The sequence below is a fragment of the Delphinus delphis genome, chromosome 5, assembly GCF_949987515.2.
Source record: "Delphinus delphis chromosome 5, mDelDel1.2, whole genome shotgun sequence".
NCBI lineage: Eukaryota > Metazoa > Chordata > Mammalia > Artiodactyla > Delphinidae > Delphinus > Delphinus delphis.
The window spans coordinates 30,078,690-30,097,412 of NC_082687.1; the positions used below are offsets into that span (position 1 = coordinate 30,078,690).

Consider the following 18,723-nt stretch of genomic DNA (forward strand, 5'->3'; position numbering starts at 1 on the left):
AACCTCGTCTTTGTAAATCATTGAACAACCAAAGCCTTTGAGTAAAATCAGAATGTATGTTGTTAGACTCTCCAGCATCTATTTCCTGATTTCAAGCAACAGCTCTCAATTTTTATAAAGGGACTGAACCCATCTTCACACTCACATCATGTGTTTTGGAGGTAAGAAGGGCCTCCATGCCTGGGCAATCTGAAGAATACCTGCCACACAGATGGACAAACGAGCCAACAAGCAACAAAGAGACTAAAAGGAACCTGTGCTGGAAATGCTGAATACAGGCAGATGCTCTTTCGCTGGATTTAAATTTGTGAGGATGTGAAGGTAGAGTGGTTGTCTGCCACTCTAAAAAGAGAAAGATTATATGAAAAAAGCCAACACAGAAGAACTGGGAAATTGAGGGAGACAAACTGGGTCCAAGGGCTGTATTTTGAACCCCTGTACCAAGTCCTACTGAAACTACCAGTTTATATGAGCTGGTTAACCCTCTTTTATGATATAAGCCAATTTGAAGCAGGTTTGGCAATACTTAAAACCAAAAGAGCCACCATTTGTGAAACTTTTTATTTTGACCCCTTCCAAGAACTACTGACATGATCAATGAACACTATCCTTCCAGTAATTTAGTCCTGATTATATAGGAAAATAATTACTGAAATTCTGTAGTTTCATTATATTATTTATTAGAAGCAAATACTCCCTACCCCTGGAAAAACTCTCCATCTCCCAAACAACACTGTTGTCAATGATTCTCATTGGGATAACTAGACTCAACATCAATACCAGTGGCTAATATAGAATTTCTTCTCATTCTCAATGCCTTAAAAATCATCCTAGTCATATTTGCCCTCAAACAACTCATACTAGCAAAAGTACCATTCTTCTATAAAAGTAGCAAGTTATTAACCTCTGGCAACCACGATTTAGGACAAACTATTAAAATTATCAATGAGATTTAAAATTTTACCATGATGAGATTTAGGAAAACTTCCAGAAGAGTATAATAGTATTGGGAAAGACAGAAAGAGACAGAAAGAGAGAGAGAGAGAGAAAAGAAAAGAAAAGAAAAAAGAAAGAAAAAGAAAATCCTGATTTGCCATATATATATATAATGTAATATACAGAGATGATATACCTAATCCTTTTGGGGTGATACCACTCCGATCCTGAGGATTCACTGCCCAATAGTAGTACTTCAGTGTATGCATGATGAGAAGCACTGTTCCAACTCTCCGAATGGCATTATATATGTTGACTGTACCAATGAATTCCGTAGACAGATAAGTATAGAGTGTCAACTGAACCTAGAGAATCAAAATGAAGAGCTCAAATCAAAGAAGCTGACCAGCATTTTACCTCTGTTTCCAGGAATACCCTCAGCTGCTCTACTTGGACCATACTTGTTCCAAAAAGCAAGCTGCTTAGTTTGATAATAACATTCATGTTAACAGATAACACATATCCACTGACACATACAGGCACACATACTCCTTATAAAATAAAAGCAGGCAAATGCTTCTTATACAGTAGCACTATAAAGTAAACACCCCCAAATATATCAAATTTTTGCAGCACTATTCCATGGAAAAAACTGTTTGGTTTCTATTTAGCAATCAGCAATTATTCATGAACTTATGTAACTTCTTTATAACAAACCTACTACTAGAAAAAGCTAGAAATGGTCTTTGTTTTAGAGAAAATTGTCTCTGTTTTAGAGAAAATTAGCAGCTGGAATAACTCAAAAGAAAAAAAAAAGTAGAAGTAACAAAAAAAAGTAAGAAAAAGTCAAAAGAAAGAAAATCATATACAAATATGTAAAGCCTACCTTAAGAAATATTTATTAGAAAAATAGGATTCTGTTACAACAGCTTATTACTACAAAGACTATAATTATAAAATTACAGTCTCTAAAATTCAAAAACAATTATACTTTAGTACTCATAATAGCACAAAATAAGGACCACTTTTGGTCTACCTTCATATCAAAATCAAGAATACTTTACAAACTAAACAATACTAAGTACGGTATTAAATTTGGCCAAAACCCACGCTACTCCTGATCATTTACAACTGAACATTTATGTTACCTTCCCAGACACTGAGGGCATTTCCATTTTTAACCCTGAAAGATAAAAATTAGTTGTGTATCTTCCACATGCCCTATAAACAATCAAGGTTAAATAATTAGGAAGCCAATCAGTAATCATACGTGGTAAAGAGTGGCAGATTCTGAACCACTTAAAATTGAGGCTTGGAAGATGCTTGTAGTTTAGAAAACCATAAATATGCTATAATCCACAGACCTGCTGAAAGATAACATTACTTTGATGTAGCCACTGCTGTTCAAATAGATGGGCCCAGCTTACTTGTCACTGAGGATACATAGCACTTTCTACGACATGGTTCAAATTCTTAACCATGCTGTTTCAGTCATGCAGAAGATATTTACCTCCACCTATATGTGCAGCACTGTATTATTGAAAATACAGTGGCATAGACACTGTCCCTCAGTAGCTGAAAATCTAATGGAGAATATAAAAAATACACAAATTTAAGTGAAAAAATAAAAGGTAGTAAAGACACCTCACCTACTGAAACTGAAGAAAGGTCATGTGGCAACAAACAAGTGCCATACAGCTATTAAATACTATTAATTCAGAGGCCAGAGAAATTATTTTAGGGTAAGCTAAAACAGTCAAGAAAAGTTTCACTAGTAAAGGCAGTATTAAGGTAGCCTTTGAAGATGAGTAGAACAATAGGTAGACAGAACAAAAGAGGAAATTTCAAACAGGGAAAACGGTGGATGATACAAAAAGTTTCGCCAAATCTAGAACAACCATCCTCATTCTTGACTGTGCATTAAAATACCTGAAAAACATTTTAAAAATACCGATGTCTGGGTCCTGTCCCAGACCAATTAAATTAGAATCTAGGGTGGAGGGAGTGGGATTCTGGTTTTGTTTTGTTTTGTTTGAAAAAAAAACAAAAAACAAAAAGCTTCTCCCAACTAATTCTATAGACAGCCAAGATTAAGAACCACTGCTCTAGGATAACTTTTTGTACCCACCTAGACATTGAGGACAAGTGAGTTTTTCACAAAGAAAGCCTAGAAAGAATTGGCGTGAAGACCTAATGCTTTATTCTGAAAACAACGAGGAACCATTACAAGTTTGGAGGCTAAGAAATGATCTGATGAGAGTGATATGTTAAAAGCATAAAGGAATTCTGGCGAAAAGTGATAAATTAAGATGTGGAAAAGTGGAGAAAGTCAGTCTACCGAGAATGATACTATAGTTAAAGAAAAATGAACAGGATTTAACAGCAACATATTGGAGACCTCAAGATTATTCATATTCTACTTATGAATAAACCTTTCCTCTTTCACTCTTTATATAATCTAATAACCACACAAATTACACACTAACATCTGTCTTTCCCATTACACCTAAATTCTATGAGCGCAGGAATCAGATCTGTTTTGCTCACCACTGTATCCACAGTGCCCAGCATAAAGTAGCCACTCAGCAAGTGAAAGACTGCTACCTACAAGAAAATTCATCTCTCTTGTTAGGTCATTTCAAAGCCTGTCTCTGAGCAGATCAAACTTAAATAGATATTATAAATGACTGTGAGCACCCTTTTCCAAAAGCAAAGATTGATTCATACAATCATACCCTCCTCAACTTTGGTAACCAGAGGTGAATTTACCATGAAGCTAATGAAGCTTAAACTTCATGCCCACTCATCTAGACATGTTCCTTCCAAGATCCTAAACCTAATTTTGCATGCAGTATGTTGTATTCTTTTTCTTAAAAAGCTCCTTCCTCCCCCAAACTGTATGACCTTCAGGTCAAAACAAACTTTGCATCTGCCGTTTGTTATAACTACCTTTATAATAAAATTACATATAACCCCTCATGGATACACAAAGCAGGAGGCTGAAACAAAAGTTAACTTTAACATTACCAAATCAACTGCAAATTCTGAAGAGGAAATTAAAGAAAATTATTAACAAGGAAAAGGTAAGAAATAGAGTGTAATAATATGACGGACTTAAGGAAACGATACAATGAAAATTTTTAAATATTCCCCTACAAGTAAGTATCTCATAAGAAGAGGCTTTTTGACCACTTCAAAAGAGGCCCAAAGCCTTAAAAATAGGCTGCTTAGTAAGACAAAGAAGTGTTTAGTAAAGGTTTAAAAAGTAACTTGAAACAATCCTTGAAAAGAAATAAGACTGAGGGTCATAGAAGAGAAAGAGGTCAAATTTGAACCCAGAGATAAAAAGCTACAACCTCCAGCTGCCTCCTTTGATTATTTCCAAATGGCAATCAGAGTCAGCAGCTGTTTTTCTCCTTAACATTTGAAAAGAGCAGCTGAAACTAAGATACTATGGCTCCAGAAAAGCAGAAAAGTCTGCAGACATTTTTTTCTGACAACTAGAGTAAGTATGTGTTATTCCAACCTGAACAATGGTAAACACTTGCAAGTGAACCAAAAGAGAGAGGGGGAGAGGGGAAATCAAATTTTTAGGATAACTTAATAGAACATGAGAATTTATCAAAGGTTTTATTTATATATTTTATCACAAATTCACTTAGTTCACTTAATGTAATTGATTTGCTGTTACAGTACTAAATAAATTACTGTGTAAAATATAACTGTATTTAATAATTTGAATTAATGTGAAATTAAAATGATCAAATGTGACCTGTATATCATGGAAGCCTTCAAGAAAGGGTGACATTTCAGCTGTTCCTGTAAGAATTAAACTCAAGAGCTCATCACGTTGGTGGAAGGAATATATGTGTGTATAAAAGAGGGAGAGAGAGCACAGTGAGTATGTATTTATATATATGTATGCATACATACATATGGATACATAGATATATATGTATGTATATTTGCAGTAGAACAGAGCTACAGTTGATAGGAAACATATTTACACAGGAACTATCCAACTTTGGTTTAGTAAGTATAAATCAAAGTCTCTCTCAAATAAAATTTTATTTGATTTAACAACAGAAAATAAAGACTATAGCTTTTTTAAAAAAGAAATACTGATATTGCTTTAGGAAGGGAGGAAGGGAGGGAAAAGATACTGACTTGCAAAAGTATATTTAGTCAAAAAATGCATTCCACTGAAATCTTACATAATAGCATGTAAAAGGATAAAAGAAAATCCTCGTAATTATCACTCTTCTCAAGTACAAAAACTTACTGAACATATTAGCACAAAATCAATATATGTGTTACCTTGGCTGGGGTATGAATCCATATAGCTGGGTTAAGAAGAATGTGATCACACAATTGCTTGAGTAGGGGCATCCCATTCTGCAGATTACTCAGATATTTTGAAAATGCAAGGCAAAGTTCAAGTACTGCTCTGCTGACATGGGATTTGGAAGACTGCAGAGGAAGATATTTCAAAGGTCACTACCAACACAAGGCAAGGTAAGTAAATTAAAGGCTGTCAATACCAGAAAAAAGTAGGTCCACAAATTATATGCTCAAAGTTAAAGATGCCACGAGACTCAATACCACATTCCTCTAATAAAGCAGTGGGGGCAAGTTAAAACAACAAAAGGTTATTTTAATTTAGGTAATTTTATATAACCAGGGAGACACACTTGCAGACAGAATTTCTCAACCACTTAGGAGACTAAGTTTCATGGTCTGCAAATTAAGAATCAAAAATGTAAAGCATTTGATACTTTACCTTTTCAAGACTATATCCTATTACCAAAAAGCCCTTGCAGGCAAGCATCTGCTCTTGCATAGCAATTGAGTTCTTCAACAGCTCCATGATAAAAGCCAGCAAAGTTGAACTGGAATAAGAAAAAAGATATTGGTTTGAAAAAACATATTCTATTTTTAAAAAAGGGGGGGGGTTAAATAGATGCAGTCTTTCATCAACCTTAATAAAAAGTTTCTATTCCAAGGAAATTGACACTCTACTAAAACTGCCTCCAACATTATTTTAGGACTAAAATTTAATGTAAGATTAGGATTTATTACTCATTTAGGATTTATTACTAAATAAATCCTAATTAATAAATTAGGATTTATTACTCATATTTAGTTCATATCCTTTATCACAAATATATTAATAAATGAATCACTTAGAAACAATATGAAAAACATGCATGAAATAGAGCAAAATCAGGAATGTCCAAAAACAAGTAATAAAATGACTAACATAAGTATATTAAAGCCCTGAAGAATGGATGTAACTTAGATGAGCAAGTGTATTCAATTTTGGAGTGTTAGAGGCCAAATAGAAGGAAAAGATGTGGAGCAAACAGACTAGGATAGATAGCCTCCAAATATGTTAGGGCTCCAAACTGGCCTAATTTGAACAGAGCATAGGGTTCATAAAAGGGAAAATAAGAAAGTAAAGCTGTAGACAAACTGAAGTACTTGAATAATAATTTAAGAATTTTGTGCATTATCCCAACAGAAAAATCGTAAAGTAGTAAGACTACAGCCATGCTCCCAACCTCACAACTTGTAGATACTCAAAATGGAATGGAATAAGGTTGGCTGTTAGTCCTTCTCAAAAGTCTTGACAGATTCCCACAAAGAAAGGGAGAACAGCCAACCTCCTCCACAAAAGTACTTTTAACTGTCAGCAATTCCAATAATGGTGGAAATTTAATAAAAAAAAAAAGAAACTGAGCCCTGTTATAAAGGTTTTAGACCAGGATGCAAAAAAATTTTATGAAGTAGCAATATGTCAAGAATAATATTATTTTAAATTTTTTAAATGTAGTCAATACTAGCTTTGATACATAATTCCTTTAAAAAAAAAAAGTCATTCCATTGCCTAAAAATAATCTGGAAAAATTATTACATCATTAAATATATACATTGGTAGTAAACCTCAAGTCGCACATAAAAGTAGAAATTAGAAAGAGAATTTCAAAAAAGGAGAACGAAAAACATTAAAGTCACTCAAATAATTAAACGTAATTACTTTATTATAAATAGATTCACTAAATTATACAGCCATGAAAAATTCATTTAGACACCCTTTCCAACATTGTAATAACTTGTCCTAGAATTCATGTCTCTTCCTTTTCTACACTCAACACTACAACAAAGGAGACAAAGGTGCCAAATTTATGATCTAATTTTTAAAAACCATATCACTTATTATGTAACATAATCAAAAATTTTTAGATTACTTACTAGCAATCAATAATAATTAAATATGGAAAGATGAATTACCATAAATCACTGCCGCATAACCATTTAAAATATTTTAAAACTATATTTTAGACAAAAATACATATATTTCTGATAAATCTATTATCACTATGTCTAACTTTATTTGAAAATAACATTATTGGGACTTCCCTGATGGCGCAGTGGTTAAGAATCCACCTGCCAATGCAGGGGACATGGGTTCGAGCCCTGGTCTGGGAAGATCCCACATGCCGCGGAGCAACTAAGCCCACGTGCCACAACTACTGAAGCCAACTCATCCAGAGCCCATGCTCCATAACAAAGAGAAGCCACTGCAATTAGAAGCCCGCGCACCACAACAAAGAGTAGCCTCCACTCGCCGCAACTAGAGAAAGCCTGCGCCCAGCAACCAAGACCCAACGCAGCCATAAATTAATTATTTTAAAAAACATTATTATGTTTTTTTAGAGCTTCCATACTTCCTACTGATAAAGAACTTAAATTAATATTATTATTATTATTGAACTGAATTTATAATAATTATAGTTCAAAAATTTCTTTCTATTCTCTTTTAACCCTATAACAAATTTTAAAGTTTGAAAAAAATATTGTGCAGCTCAACAGTGATGAAAATAACTCTCACATCAAATGAAAGAAAAAACAAAAGCACTCACCATACAGTCAAGTCAACTTCATCAGATAAATACTGCCTATAATCCAACTGTGCAAAAAGTGGAAACAGCACTTGTACTCCTCCAATTGAATGCATGGCACTTTGGATGGAATGTGTTAAAACTGCCTTCACATCCTTGTAAAACAAAAAAACACAGTAAAGATTCCAATGATTCTTTTCCAAAACAATTCAAAATGAAACATAACAAGAACAATAAAATATTACATTACATGTCAGAAGCTACCAAATACAACTCAATAATACATCAAAATTTACCATTAAAAATATTCTTAAAATATTACCGCTAGTACCTGGAGCATGAGTGCATGTGGTGAATGAACAAAAATTGAAGGGTTGTCCTTAGGGGATGATTCGAGGCAAAGCTGGGCATCTGTGGCGCGTGGATTGTATGTGAATGCAATGGCACTAGAGAGTTTGCCATCATACAATAAAAGTTTGTGATGCTCAGCAAGGAACAGGTCACTTTCTGCTTTAAATTTAAATGTACCCTAAGAATTAATAAAAAGTAGAACAATTAAGATAGGCCACAAAAAGAAAAATTAACTACAAATCACCAGAAATATAAAAATTTAAGTAGAACACTGATCATTTTCCTAACAATGTCAATTAAGAGAAGCCTTGCATGCTTAGTTACCTCTAAAGTAGACGGAATTCATTTTAAAGATATAATGGAAATCATGTCAACTTGACATTAAAACCTTACATTAAAAAAAAAGTAAAATTAATATCCTACACAGCATGTTTTTTTTTTATTGTATTGTCTTTTTTTTAATTTTGGTAAAAAGAACATAATATAAAATTTACCATCTTAAACATTTTTAAGTGTACAGTGCGGTCTTGTTAACTACAGCACACTATTGTACAACAAATCTCTAGAACTTTTATGTCTTGTGAAATTGAAATTCCCGTTGAATAACAACTCATTTCCACTTCCCCCTGTACGCTGGCAAACATCATTCTACTTTATGATTCCATGAGTTTGACTACTTTATATAACTCAAACGAGGAGAGTCACAGAGTATTTGTCATTTTGTGACTGGTATAACATCCTTAAGATTCACCCATGCTGTAGGATGTGTCAGGGTTTTTTTCTTTTTTAAAGCTGAATAATATTCCATTGTAAATACTACCACATTTTCTTTATTCATCCATCCATAGACAATTAGGTTTCTTTGACCTCTTATCTATTGTGAATAATGCTGCAATGAACAGGGGTGTACAAACAGCTCTTTCATATCCTGCTTTCAGTTCTTTTGGATATATACATAGAAGTAAGACTGCTCAATCATGTGGTAATTCTATTTTTTATTTCTTGAAGAATCACCATATTGTTCTCCATAGAGGCTGCACCATTTTACATTCCCACCAACATTGCATAAGGGTACCAATTTCTCCACACACCCTAAACCACACTTATTTTTATTTAATAATGGTCACACTAATGGGTGTAAGGTGATTATCTACTGTGGTTCTGATTTACATTTCTCTGATGACCAGTGACTTTGAGCATTTTTTCATATGCCTGTTACACATTTATATATTATCTTTGGAAAAAATTCTATTCAAGTCCTTTGCCCACTTTTTGTTTTGTTTTTGCGGTACACAGGCCTCTCACTGTTGTGTCCTCTCCTGTTGCGGAGCACAGGCTCTGGATGCACAGGCTCAGCGGCCATGGCTCACAGGCCCAGCCGCTCTGCTGCATGTGGGATCTTCCCGAACCGGGTCACGAACCCGTGTCCCCTGCATCGTCAGGCAGACTCTCAACCACTGCGCCACCAGGGAAGCCCCTTTGCCCACTTTTTAAATGAGTTGGGTTTGTTGTTCTTGTTGTTGAGTTGTAGGAGTTCATCATATACTCTGGATATTATTAACACTTTATCAGATATTTGGTTTAAAATATTGTCTCCCATTTCATGGGTTGCCTTTTTATACTGTTCCTTGATGCACAAAAATTTCAATGCACAAAAGATTTTAAGCTTGATGAAGTCTCATTGCATTGTCTATTTCTGTCTTTGTTTCCTATTTTTTTCGGTGTCATACCAAGAAATCATTGCCAAACTCAATGTCATGAAGCTCTTCATGTGTTTTCATGCAGAAATCTTATGTGTAGGTCTTATGTTTAAGTCTTTATTTTGAGTTAATTTTAATGTATGGAAGGTAAGGATCCAACTTCATTTTTTTCCATGTGGTTATCCATTTTTTAAAACGCCATGTGCTTAAGAGATTAAATTTATTTATTTACTTATTTATTTATTTTTGACTGTGTTGGGTCTTCATTGCTGCACACGGGCTTTCTCTAGTCACAGTAAGCAGGGGCTACTCTTTGTTGCAGTGCACTGGCTTCTCATTGCAGTGGCTTCTCTTGTTGCAGAGCACGGGCTCTAGGCGTGTGGGCTTCAGTAGTTGTGTCATGTAGGCTCAGTAGTTGTGGCTTGCGGGCTTAGTTGCTCCACGGCATGTAGAATCTTCCCAAACAGGACTCGAACCCATGTCCCCTGCATTGGCAGGCAGATTCTTTACCACTGCGCCACCAGGGAAGTCCTGCTTAAGAGATTAATCTTTCCCCACTGCATGGTTTTGCATCCTTATAGAAGATCATTTCACCGTAAATACAAGGATTCATTTCTGGACTCTATTCTGTTCCATTAGTCTATGTATCTCTCTTTAAGCAAGTACCATAATGTTTTGATTACTGTAGCTTTGTAATATGTTTGAAATCCTGAAGTGTGAGACCTCTAAATTTGCTATTCTTTTTCAGATTGTTTTGGCTATTCGGGGACCCTTGAGATTCCATGTAAATTTTAGGGTGGATTTTTCATTACTGTAAAAAAATGCCATTGGGACATTGATAGGAACTACACTGAATCTGTAGATCACTTTGGGTAGCATGCATTTTTAACAATTTTAAGTCCTTCAGTCCATGAACACAACATATCTTCCCATTTATTTGTGTCTTCTTTAATTCTTTCAGCTATATTTTACACTTTTCACTCACTGTACAAGTCTTCTGCCCCCTTGGTTAAGTTTATTCCTAAGTATTGCTTTTTATGCTATTATAAATGGGATTACTGTCTTATTTTCCTTTTCGGATTGTTCACTGATAGTATGTAGAAATACAACCGATTTTTGTTGCATATGATGTTGGCTGTGGGCTTTTCATATATGGTCTTATCATTTTGAAGGAGTTTCCTTTTATTTGTAATTTGTTGAGTGTTTTTATTATTAAAGGGTGTTGAATTTTGTCAAATACTTTCTCTGCATCTATTGAGATGATCGTGTAGTTTTTGTCCTTCACTCTGTTAATGTGGCGTATTACATTGATTTTTTTTCATATGTTGAACCAGCTTTACATTTCAGGAATAAATCCCAGTTGGTCATAGGGTATGACCCTTCTAATGTGCTCTTGAATTTGGTTTCCTACAATACTGTTGAGGATTTTTGCATTAATATCAATCGGGGATATTAATCTGTAGCTTTATTTTCTTGTAGTGTCTTTGTCTGGCTGTGGTTTCAGGGCAATGCTAAACTCAGAAAATGAGTTTGGAAGTGTTCCCTCCTCTTTATTTTTTGGAAGAGTTGAGGACAATTGGTGTTAATTCTTCTTTAATGTTTGGTAGAATTCTCCAGTGAAGCCATTTAGTCCTGGGTTTTTCCTTATTCAGAGGTTTTTGATTATTGATTCAATTTCCTTATTAGCGATAGTCTGTTCAGGTTTTTATTTCTTCAGTCTTGATAGGTTGTATGTTTCTAGGAACATCTATTTCTTCTAGGTTATACAATTTGTTGGCATGTAATTGTTCATAGTAGTCCCATAATTCTTTTTATATTCCTAGCATTAGCTGTAATGCCTACTCTTTCATTTCTGCTTTTAGTTACTTTAAGTCCTCTCTTTTTTCCTTAATTATTCTAGCTAAGAATTTCTCAGTTTTTTTGGTCTTTTAAAATAAAACCTGACTCAGTTTTGTTGAGTTTTTCTATTTCTTTTTTAGTCTCTATTTCATTTATTTCTGCTCTAATCTTTACCACATCCATTCCTCTGCTAACTTCAGGTTTAGTTTGCTCTTCTTTTTCTAGTTCCTTGAAGCATAGATTAGGTTATTGACTTGAGATCATTCTTTTTTTTAAAGTAGGCATTTATCACTATGAACTTCCCTCTTCATATTGCTTTCTCTGCATCCCATATGTTTTGGTATGTCATTTTAGATTTCATTTGTATCAAGATATTTTCTAATTACCCTTGTAGTTTCTCCTTTGACCCATTAGTTTTTTAAGACTGTGTTGCTTAATTTCCACATATCTGTGTATTTTCCAGTTTCCTTCGACTACTGATTTCATTCCACTGTGGTCAGAAAGATACTTGGTATGAGTTCAATATTATTAAATTTGTTAAGACTTGTTACGTGGTAATACGTGGTCTATCCTAAAGAATGTTCCATGTGAGCTTGAGAAGAATGTGCACTCACTCTACTATTGTTGGGCAGGATGTTCTATATTTGTCTGTCTGGTGCAATGGATCAATATTGTTCAAGAACTGTTTCATTACTGATCTGCAGTCTCGTTGTTCTGTCCATTATTGAAAGCACTATATTGAAGTGTCCTACTATTATTGTGTTTCTGCATAATTCTTCCTTCAGTTCTGTCAATATTTGCTTCATATATTTGGGAGTTCTGATGTTAGGTGTAGATATTTTTAATTGTTGTCTCTTCCTGGTGAACTGACACTTTTATCATTATATAATTTCCCTCTTTGCCTCTTGTAACAGTTTTTGACTTTTTCTGATTATAAGTATGGCTACCTCTGCTCTCTTCTGGTTACCATTTGCATGTACTATCTTTATCCATCCTTTCACATTCAGCCTATGTATGTCCTTAGTGTGTCTCTCCTAGACAAAACACAGTTGCACTTTGTTTCTTGAATCCATTCAGCCAATTTACTTCTTTCTAGTTGGAGGTTTAATCTGGTCACATGTAATATAATTACTGAATGGGAAAGACTTAGAATTGCTATTTTCTTCATTGTAATTTGTTAATTGTTTTCCTTTGTATTTCATTGACTTTTTTCGTATTTATATGCTTTGATCCCTTCCTCCTTTTATTCTGTGTAACTTCTATGGGTATTTTATTTGTGGTTACCATGGAAGTTATGTAAAATAACTTAAAGTTACAACACTCTAAACTGATAACAACTTCAATCACAAACAGAAACTACTCATTTATATCTCCACACCCCCCCCACTTTATATTATTGATGTTAAAAATTACATATTTTTGGGACCTCCCTGGTGGCGCAGTGGTTAAGAATCTGCCTGCCAATGCAGGGGACACAGGTTCGATCCCTGGTCCAGGGAGATCCCACATGCAGCAGAGCAACTAAGCCCGTGCACCACAACTACTGAGCCTGTGCTCTAGAGCCCGCGAGCCACAACTACTGAAGCCCGTGTGCCTAGAGCCCGTGCTCCACTACAAGAGAAGCCTCCGCAATGAGAAGCCCACACACAGCAATGAAGAGTAGTCCCTGCTCGCCACAACTAGAGAAAGCCCACAAGCAGCAACAAAGACCCAATGCAGCCAAAAATAAATAAATAAAATTTTAATTACATTTTTTATATTGTGCATCTATTAACAAAGATTCAGAAATTTTTCTTGCTTTTGTCTTTTAAATGGATGAGAAAATAAAGTATAACCAAGTGGAATTATCCCAGACATGCAAGGTTGGTTTAAATTTGAATAATCAATGTAATATACTACATTAATAAAAATAAAGGACAAAAATCACATGATCATCTCAGTAGAAGCACAAAGAGCATTTGACAAAATCCAACAACTCTTCATGATAAAACACTCGACAAGCCAGGAATAAAAAGTAAACTCCCTTCAATAAACAAAGACCATCTATACAAAATTGACAGCTAATGTCATAGGCTGATGGTAAAAGAATGAATGCTTTCTCCCCTAAGGTCAGGAAAAAAAAAGATGTCTGCTTTCACCACTTTTTTTTAAATTTTATTGTGGTAAGAACACTTAACAGGAGATCTACCTTATTAACGGGTATTAAGTGATATTAACAAATAATTATTAACAGGTAATAAGATAATTATTAACAGATAATAAGGTATTATTATCTATAAACACAATGTTGTACAGCAGACCTCCAGAACTTATTCATCTTGCATAACTAAAAATTTAGTACCATTGACTAGTAATTCCTTTTTTCCCTTCCCCCAGCCCTTGGCAACCACCATTCTACTCTTTGTTTCTATGACTTTGCTTCTATCTCATATAACTGGAATCATGTAGTGTTTGTCCTTCTGTGGCTGGTTTATCTCACATAGCATAATGTCCTCAAGATGCTGTACTAGAGGATCTAGCCAGGGCCACTATGCAAGGAAAAGAAATAAGGGCAGTTTACAAATATATCGTCTTATATATAAAATTAAACATAGAAAATGCCAAGAAATCCACACATAAAAAAACTGGTTCTGAAGAACCTAGGGGCAGGACAGAAATAAAGACGCAGACGTAGAGAATGGACTTGAGGACACAGGGAGGGGGAAGGGTAAACTGGGACGAAGTGAGAGACTAGCACTGACATATATACACTACCAAATGTAAAATAGATAGCTAGTGGGAAGCAGCCGCATAGCACAGGGAGATCAGCTCAGTACGTTGTGACCACCTAGATGGGTGGGATAGGGAGGGTGGGAGGGAGGCATAAGAGGCATAAGAGGGAGGGGATATGGGGGTATATGTATACATACAGCTGATTCACTTTGTTATACAGCAGAAACTAACACAACATTGTAAAGCAATTACACTCCAATAAAGATGTTTTTAAAAAACTATATATTTAAATATATATATTTAAAGGGACCTCAGTTTTTAAACAGGCAAAGGATCTGAATAAACATTTCTCAAAAAAAGACATATAAATAGCCTTATCATAAGCACACAAAAACACATTCAACATCATTAGTCATGAGGGAGATGCAAATCAAAACCAAACCACAATGAGATACCATTTCACACCCACTAAAATGGCTATAATCAAAAAGTCAGATAATAACAGGTGTTCAAGAGAATATGAAGGCATCAAAATCCTCATAAACAGCTGTGGTAATATAAAATGATGTGGCCACTTTGGAAAGCAATCTAGAAATTTCTTAAAAAGTTAAATGTAGAGTTACCATATTACCAGCAATTCCACTCTAGGTACATATCCAAGAGAAATAAAAACATGTGTGCACATAAAACCTTGTACAGAAGGGTTCATAGCAGCATTGTGCATAACAGCCAAAAGGTGGAAACAGCCCAATGACCATCAACTGACGAATAGATAAAATGTGATATACCCCCACAATATTATTTAATAATAAAAAGGAATGAAGTATTAATGCATGCTACAACATGGGTGGACCCTGAAAACATTATGCTAACTGAAAAAACGTCAACCACAAAAGATCTCATACTGTATATTTTCCTTTACATGAATTGTCCAGAAGAGACAAATCTATACAAATAGAATTAGATTACAGTACTGGGAAGCAGAAAAAATCAGGAAGGACTGCTGATAACTACAGTACTTCTTTTGCGGATGAACATACTTTAACATTACAGAGTGGTAATGTTTGCACAACCTTGGGATACAATAAAAATCACTGAATTATACATAATAAACGGGTGAATGGTAAGATATGTGAATTATATCCCAATAAAACTTCTATTTTGAAAAACTCATTCAGAATAAAGGCTGTTCTGGGACCAATTAACAAAGCTTAAAAGTAAAACAAACTTCAGAGACCTTCAAGATGGCAGAGGAGTAAGATGTGGAGATCACCTTCCTCCCCACAAATACATCAGAAATATATCCACACGTGAAACAACTCCTACAGAACACCTAATGAACACTGGCAGAAGACCTCAGATTTCCCAAAAGGCAAGAAACTCCCTACGTACCTGGGTAGAGCAAAACAAAAAAGAAAAAACAAAGACAAAAGAATAGGGACTGGACCTGCACCACTGGGAGGGAGCTGTGAAGGAGGAAAGGTTTCCACACACTAGGAAGCTCCTTTGTGGGCAGAGACTGTGGGTGGCGGAGGCGGGGAGCTTCAGAGCCGTGGAGGAGAGCACAGCAATAGGGGTGCGGAGGGCAAAGCAGGGAGATTCCCACAAAGAGGATCTGTGCTGACCAGCACTCACCAGCCCGAAAGACTTGTCTGCTCACCCGCTGGGGTGGGTGGGGGCTGGGAGCTGAGGCTTGGGCTTCGGAGGTCAGATCCCAGGGAGAGGACTGGCGGCGTGAACACAGCCTGAAGGGGCTAGTGAGCCACAACTAGCCAGGAGGGAGTCCGGTAAAAGTCTGGACCTGCCTAAGAGGCAAGAGACCATTGTTTCGGGGTGCGCAAGGAGAGGGGATTCAGAGCACCACCTAAACGAGCTCCACAGACAGGCGCAAGCTGCATCTATCAGCGCAGACACCAGAGACAGGCATGAGATGCTAAGGCTGCTGCTGCAGCCACAAAGAAGCCTACGTGCAAGCACAGGTCACTATCCACATCTCCCCTCCCAGGAGCCTGTGCAGCCCCCCACTGCCAGGGTCCCGGGATCCAGGGACAACTTGCCGGGGGAGAACAAATGGCAGGCCTCAGGCTGTTGCAACATCACACTGGCCTCTGCCACCGCAGGCTTCCCTGCGTTCCCTACCCCTTCATCCCCCAGGCCTGAGTGAGCCCCTAATCAGCTGCTCCTTTAACCCCGTCCTGTCTGAGCGAAGAACAGATGCCCGCAGGCGACCTACACACAGAGGCAGGACCAAATCCAAAGCTGAAACCCAGGAGCTGTGAGAACAAAGAAGAGAAAGGGAAATCTCTCCCAGCAGCCTCAGAAGCAGCGGATTAAATCTCCACAATCAACTTGATGTACCCTACATCTGTGGAATACCTGAATAGACAACGAATCATCCCAAAATTGAGGTGGTGGACTTTGGAAGCAACTGTAGATTTCAGGTTTGCTTTCTGCATCTAACTTATTTCTGCTTTTACGTTTATCTAGGTTTAGTATTTAGAGCTTATTATCATTGGTAGATTTGTTTATTGATTTGGTTACTCTCTTCCTTTTTTTTTTAATATATATTTCTTTTTCCTTTTTTTCTTTTTGTGAGTGTGTGTGCGCATGCTTCTTTGTCTAATTTTGTCTGCAGAGCTTTCCTTTTACCATTTGTCCTAGGGTTCTGTCTTTCCATTTTTTGTTTGTTTTGTTGGCTTTTTATTTTTTTAGTATAGTTTTTAGCACTTGTTATCATTGGTGGATTTGTTTATTGCTTTGGTGGCTCTCTTCTTTCTTTCTTTTATTACTTTTTTATTTTTAATAATATTTAATTATTTATCTTAATAACTTTAATTGATTGGTTTATTTACTTCTTTATTCTTTCTTTCTTTCCTTTTTTTTCTACCCTTTTCTTCTAAGCTGTGTGGCTGACAGGGTCTTGCTGCTCTGCCCAGGTGTCAGGCCTGAGCCCCTTAGGTGGGAGAGCTGAGTTCAGGACATTAGAACACCAGAGACCTCCCAGCTACACGTAATATCAAATGGCAAAAGCTCTCCCAGAGATCTCCATCTCAACACTAAGACCTAACTCCACTCAACAACCAGCAAGCTACAAGGCTGGACACCCCATGGCAAACAACTAGCAAGACAGGAACACAAACACAACCATTAGCAGAGAGGCTTCCTAAAATCGTAATAAGGTCACAGACACCCCAAAACACACCACTGGACACAGTCCTGCCCACCAGAAAGACAATATCCAGCTTCACCCACCAAAACACAGACACGAGTCCCATCCACCAGGAAGCCTACACAACCCACTGAACCAACCTTACCCACTGGCAGCAGACACCAAAAACAACAGGAACTAAGAACATGCAGCCTGCGAAAAGGAGACCCCAAACACACTAAGTTAATCAAAACAGAAGACAGAGAAATACACAGCAGATGAAGGAGCAAAGTAAAAGCCCACCAGACCAAACAAATGAAGAGAAAATAGGCAGACTACCTGAAAAGAATTCAGAGTAATGATAGTAAACAAAATGGAAAATCTTCAAAATAGAATGGCGAAAATACAAGAAATGTTTAACAAGTAGATACAAGAACTAAAGAGCAAACAAACAGTGAAGAACAACATAATAAATGAAATTTAAAATTCCCTAAAAGAAATCAATAGCAGAATAACTGAGGCAGAAGAACAGATAAGTGACCTGGAAGATAAAATAGTGGAAATAACTACCACACAGCAGAATAAGAAATAATAATGAAAAGAATAGAGGACAGTCTCAGAGACCTTTGGGACAATACTGAACACACCAATAGTCGAATTACAGTGGTCCCAGAAGAAGAAGAGAAAAAGAATAGTACAGAGAAAATATTTGAAGAGATTATAGTCGAAAACTTCCCTAATATGGGAAAGGAAATAGTCAATCAAGTCCAGGAAGCACAGAGAGTCCCATACACGATAAATCCAAGGAAAAACACACCAAGACACCTATTAATCAAGCTATCAAAAATTAAATACAAAGAATAAATATTAAAAGCAGCAAAGGAAAGCAACAAGTAGCATACAAGGGAATCCCCATGTTACTATTTGATTTCTTAGCAGAAACTCTGCAAGCAGGAAGGATGTGGCAGGACATATTTAAAGTGATGAACGGGAAAAACCCACAACCAAAATTACTCTACCTAGCAAGCATCTAATTCAGATTTGACAGAGAAATTAAAACCCTTACAAACAAGCAAAATCTAAGAGACTTTAGCACCACCAAACCAGCTTTACAACAAATACTAAAGGAACTTCC

At 36.2% G+C, this 18,723-nt stretch overlaps 1 protein-coding gene across 2 annotated transcripts in view; it reads right to left on the reverse strand.

Annotated features, from left to right (window-relative positions):
* LRBA (LPS responsive beige-like anchor protein) overlaps positions 1-18,723 on the reverse strand; it is a 733,083-nt gene that overhangs the window by 600,721 nt on the left and 113,639 nt on the right. For both annotated transcript variants that reach the window (XM_060012133.1, XM_060012132.1), the window contains exons 10-14: positions 8,170-8,367; positions 7,860-7,993; positions 5,717-5,825; positions 5,254-5,406; positions 1,133-1,301 (exon numbers count right to left, since the gene is read on the reverse strand). In XM_060012133.1, coding sequence (XP_059868116.1) covers positions 1,133-1,301; positions 5,254-5,406; positions 5,717-5,825; positions 7,860-7,993; positions 8,170-8,367 — 763 coding nt within the window. The remainder of the gene's footprint in view (positions 1-1,132; positions 1,302-5,253; positions 5,407-5,716; positions 5,826-7,859; positions 7,994-8,169; positions 8,368-18,723) is intronic.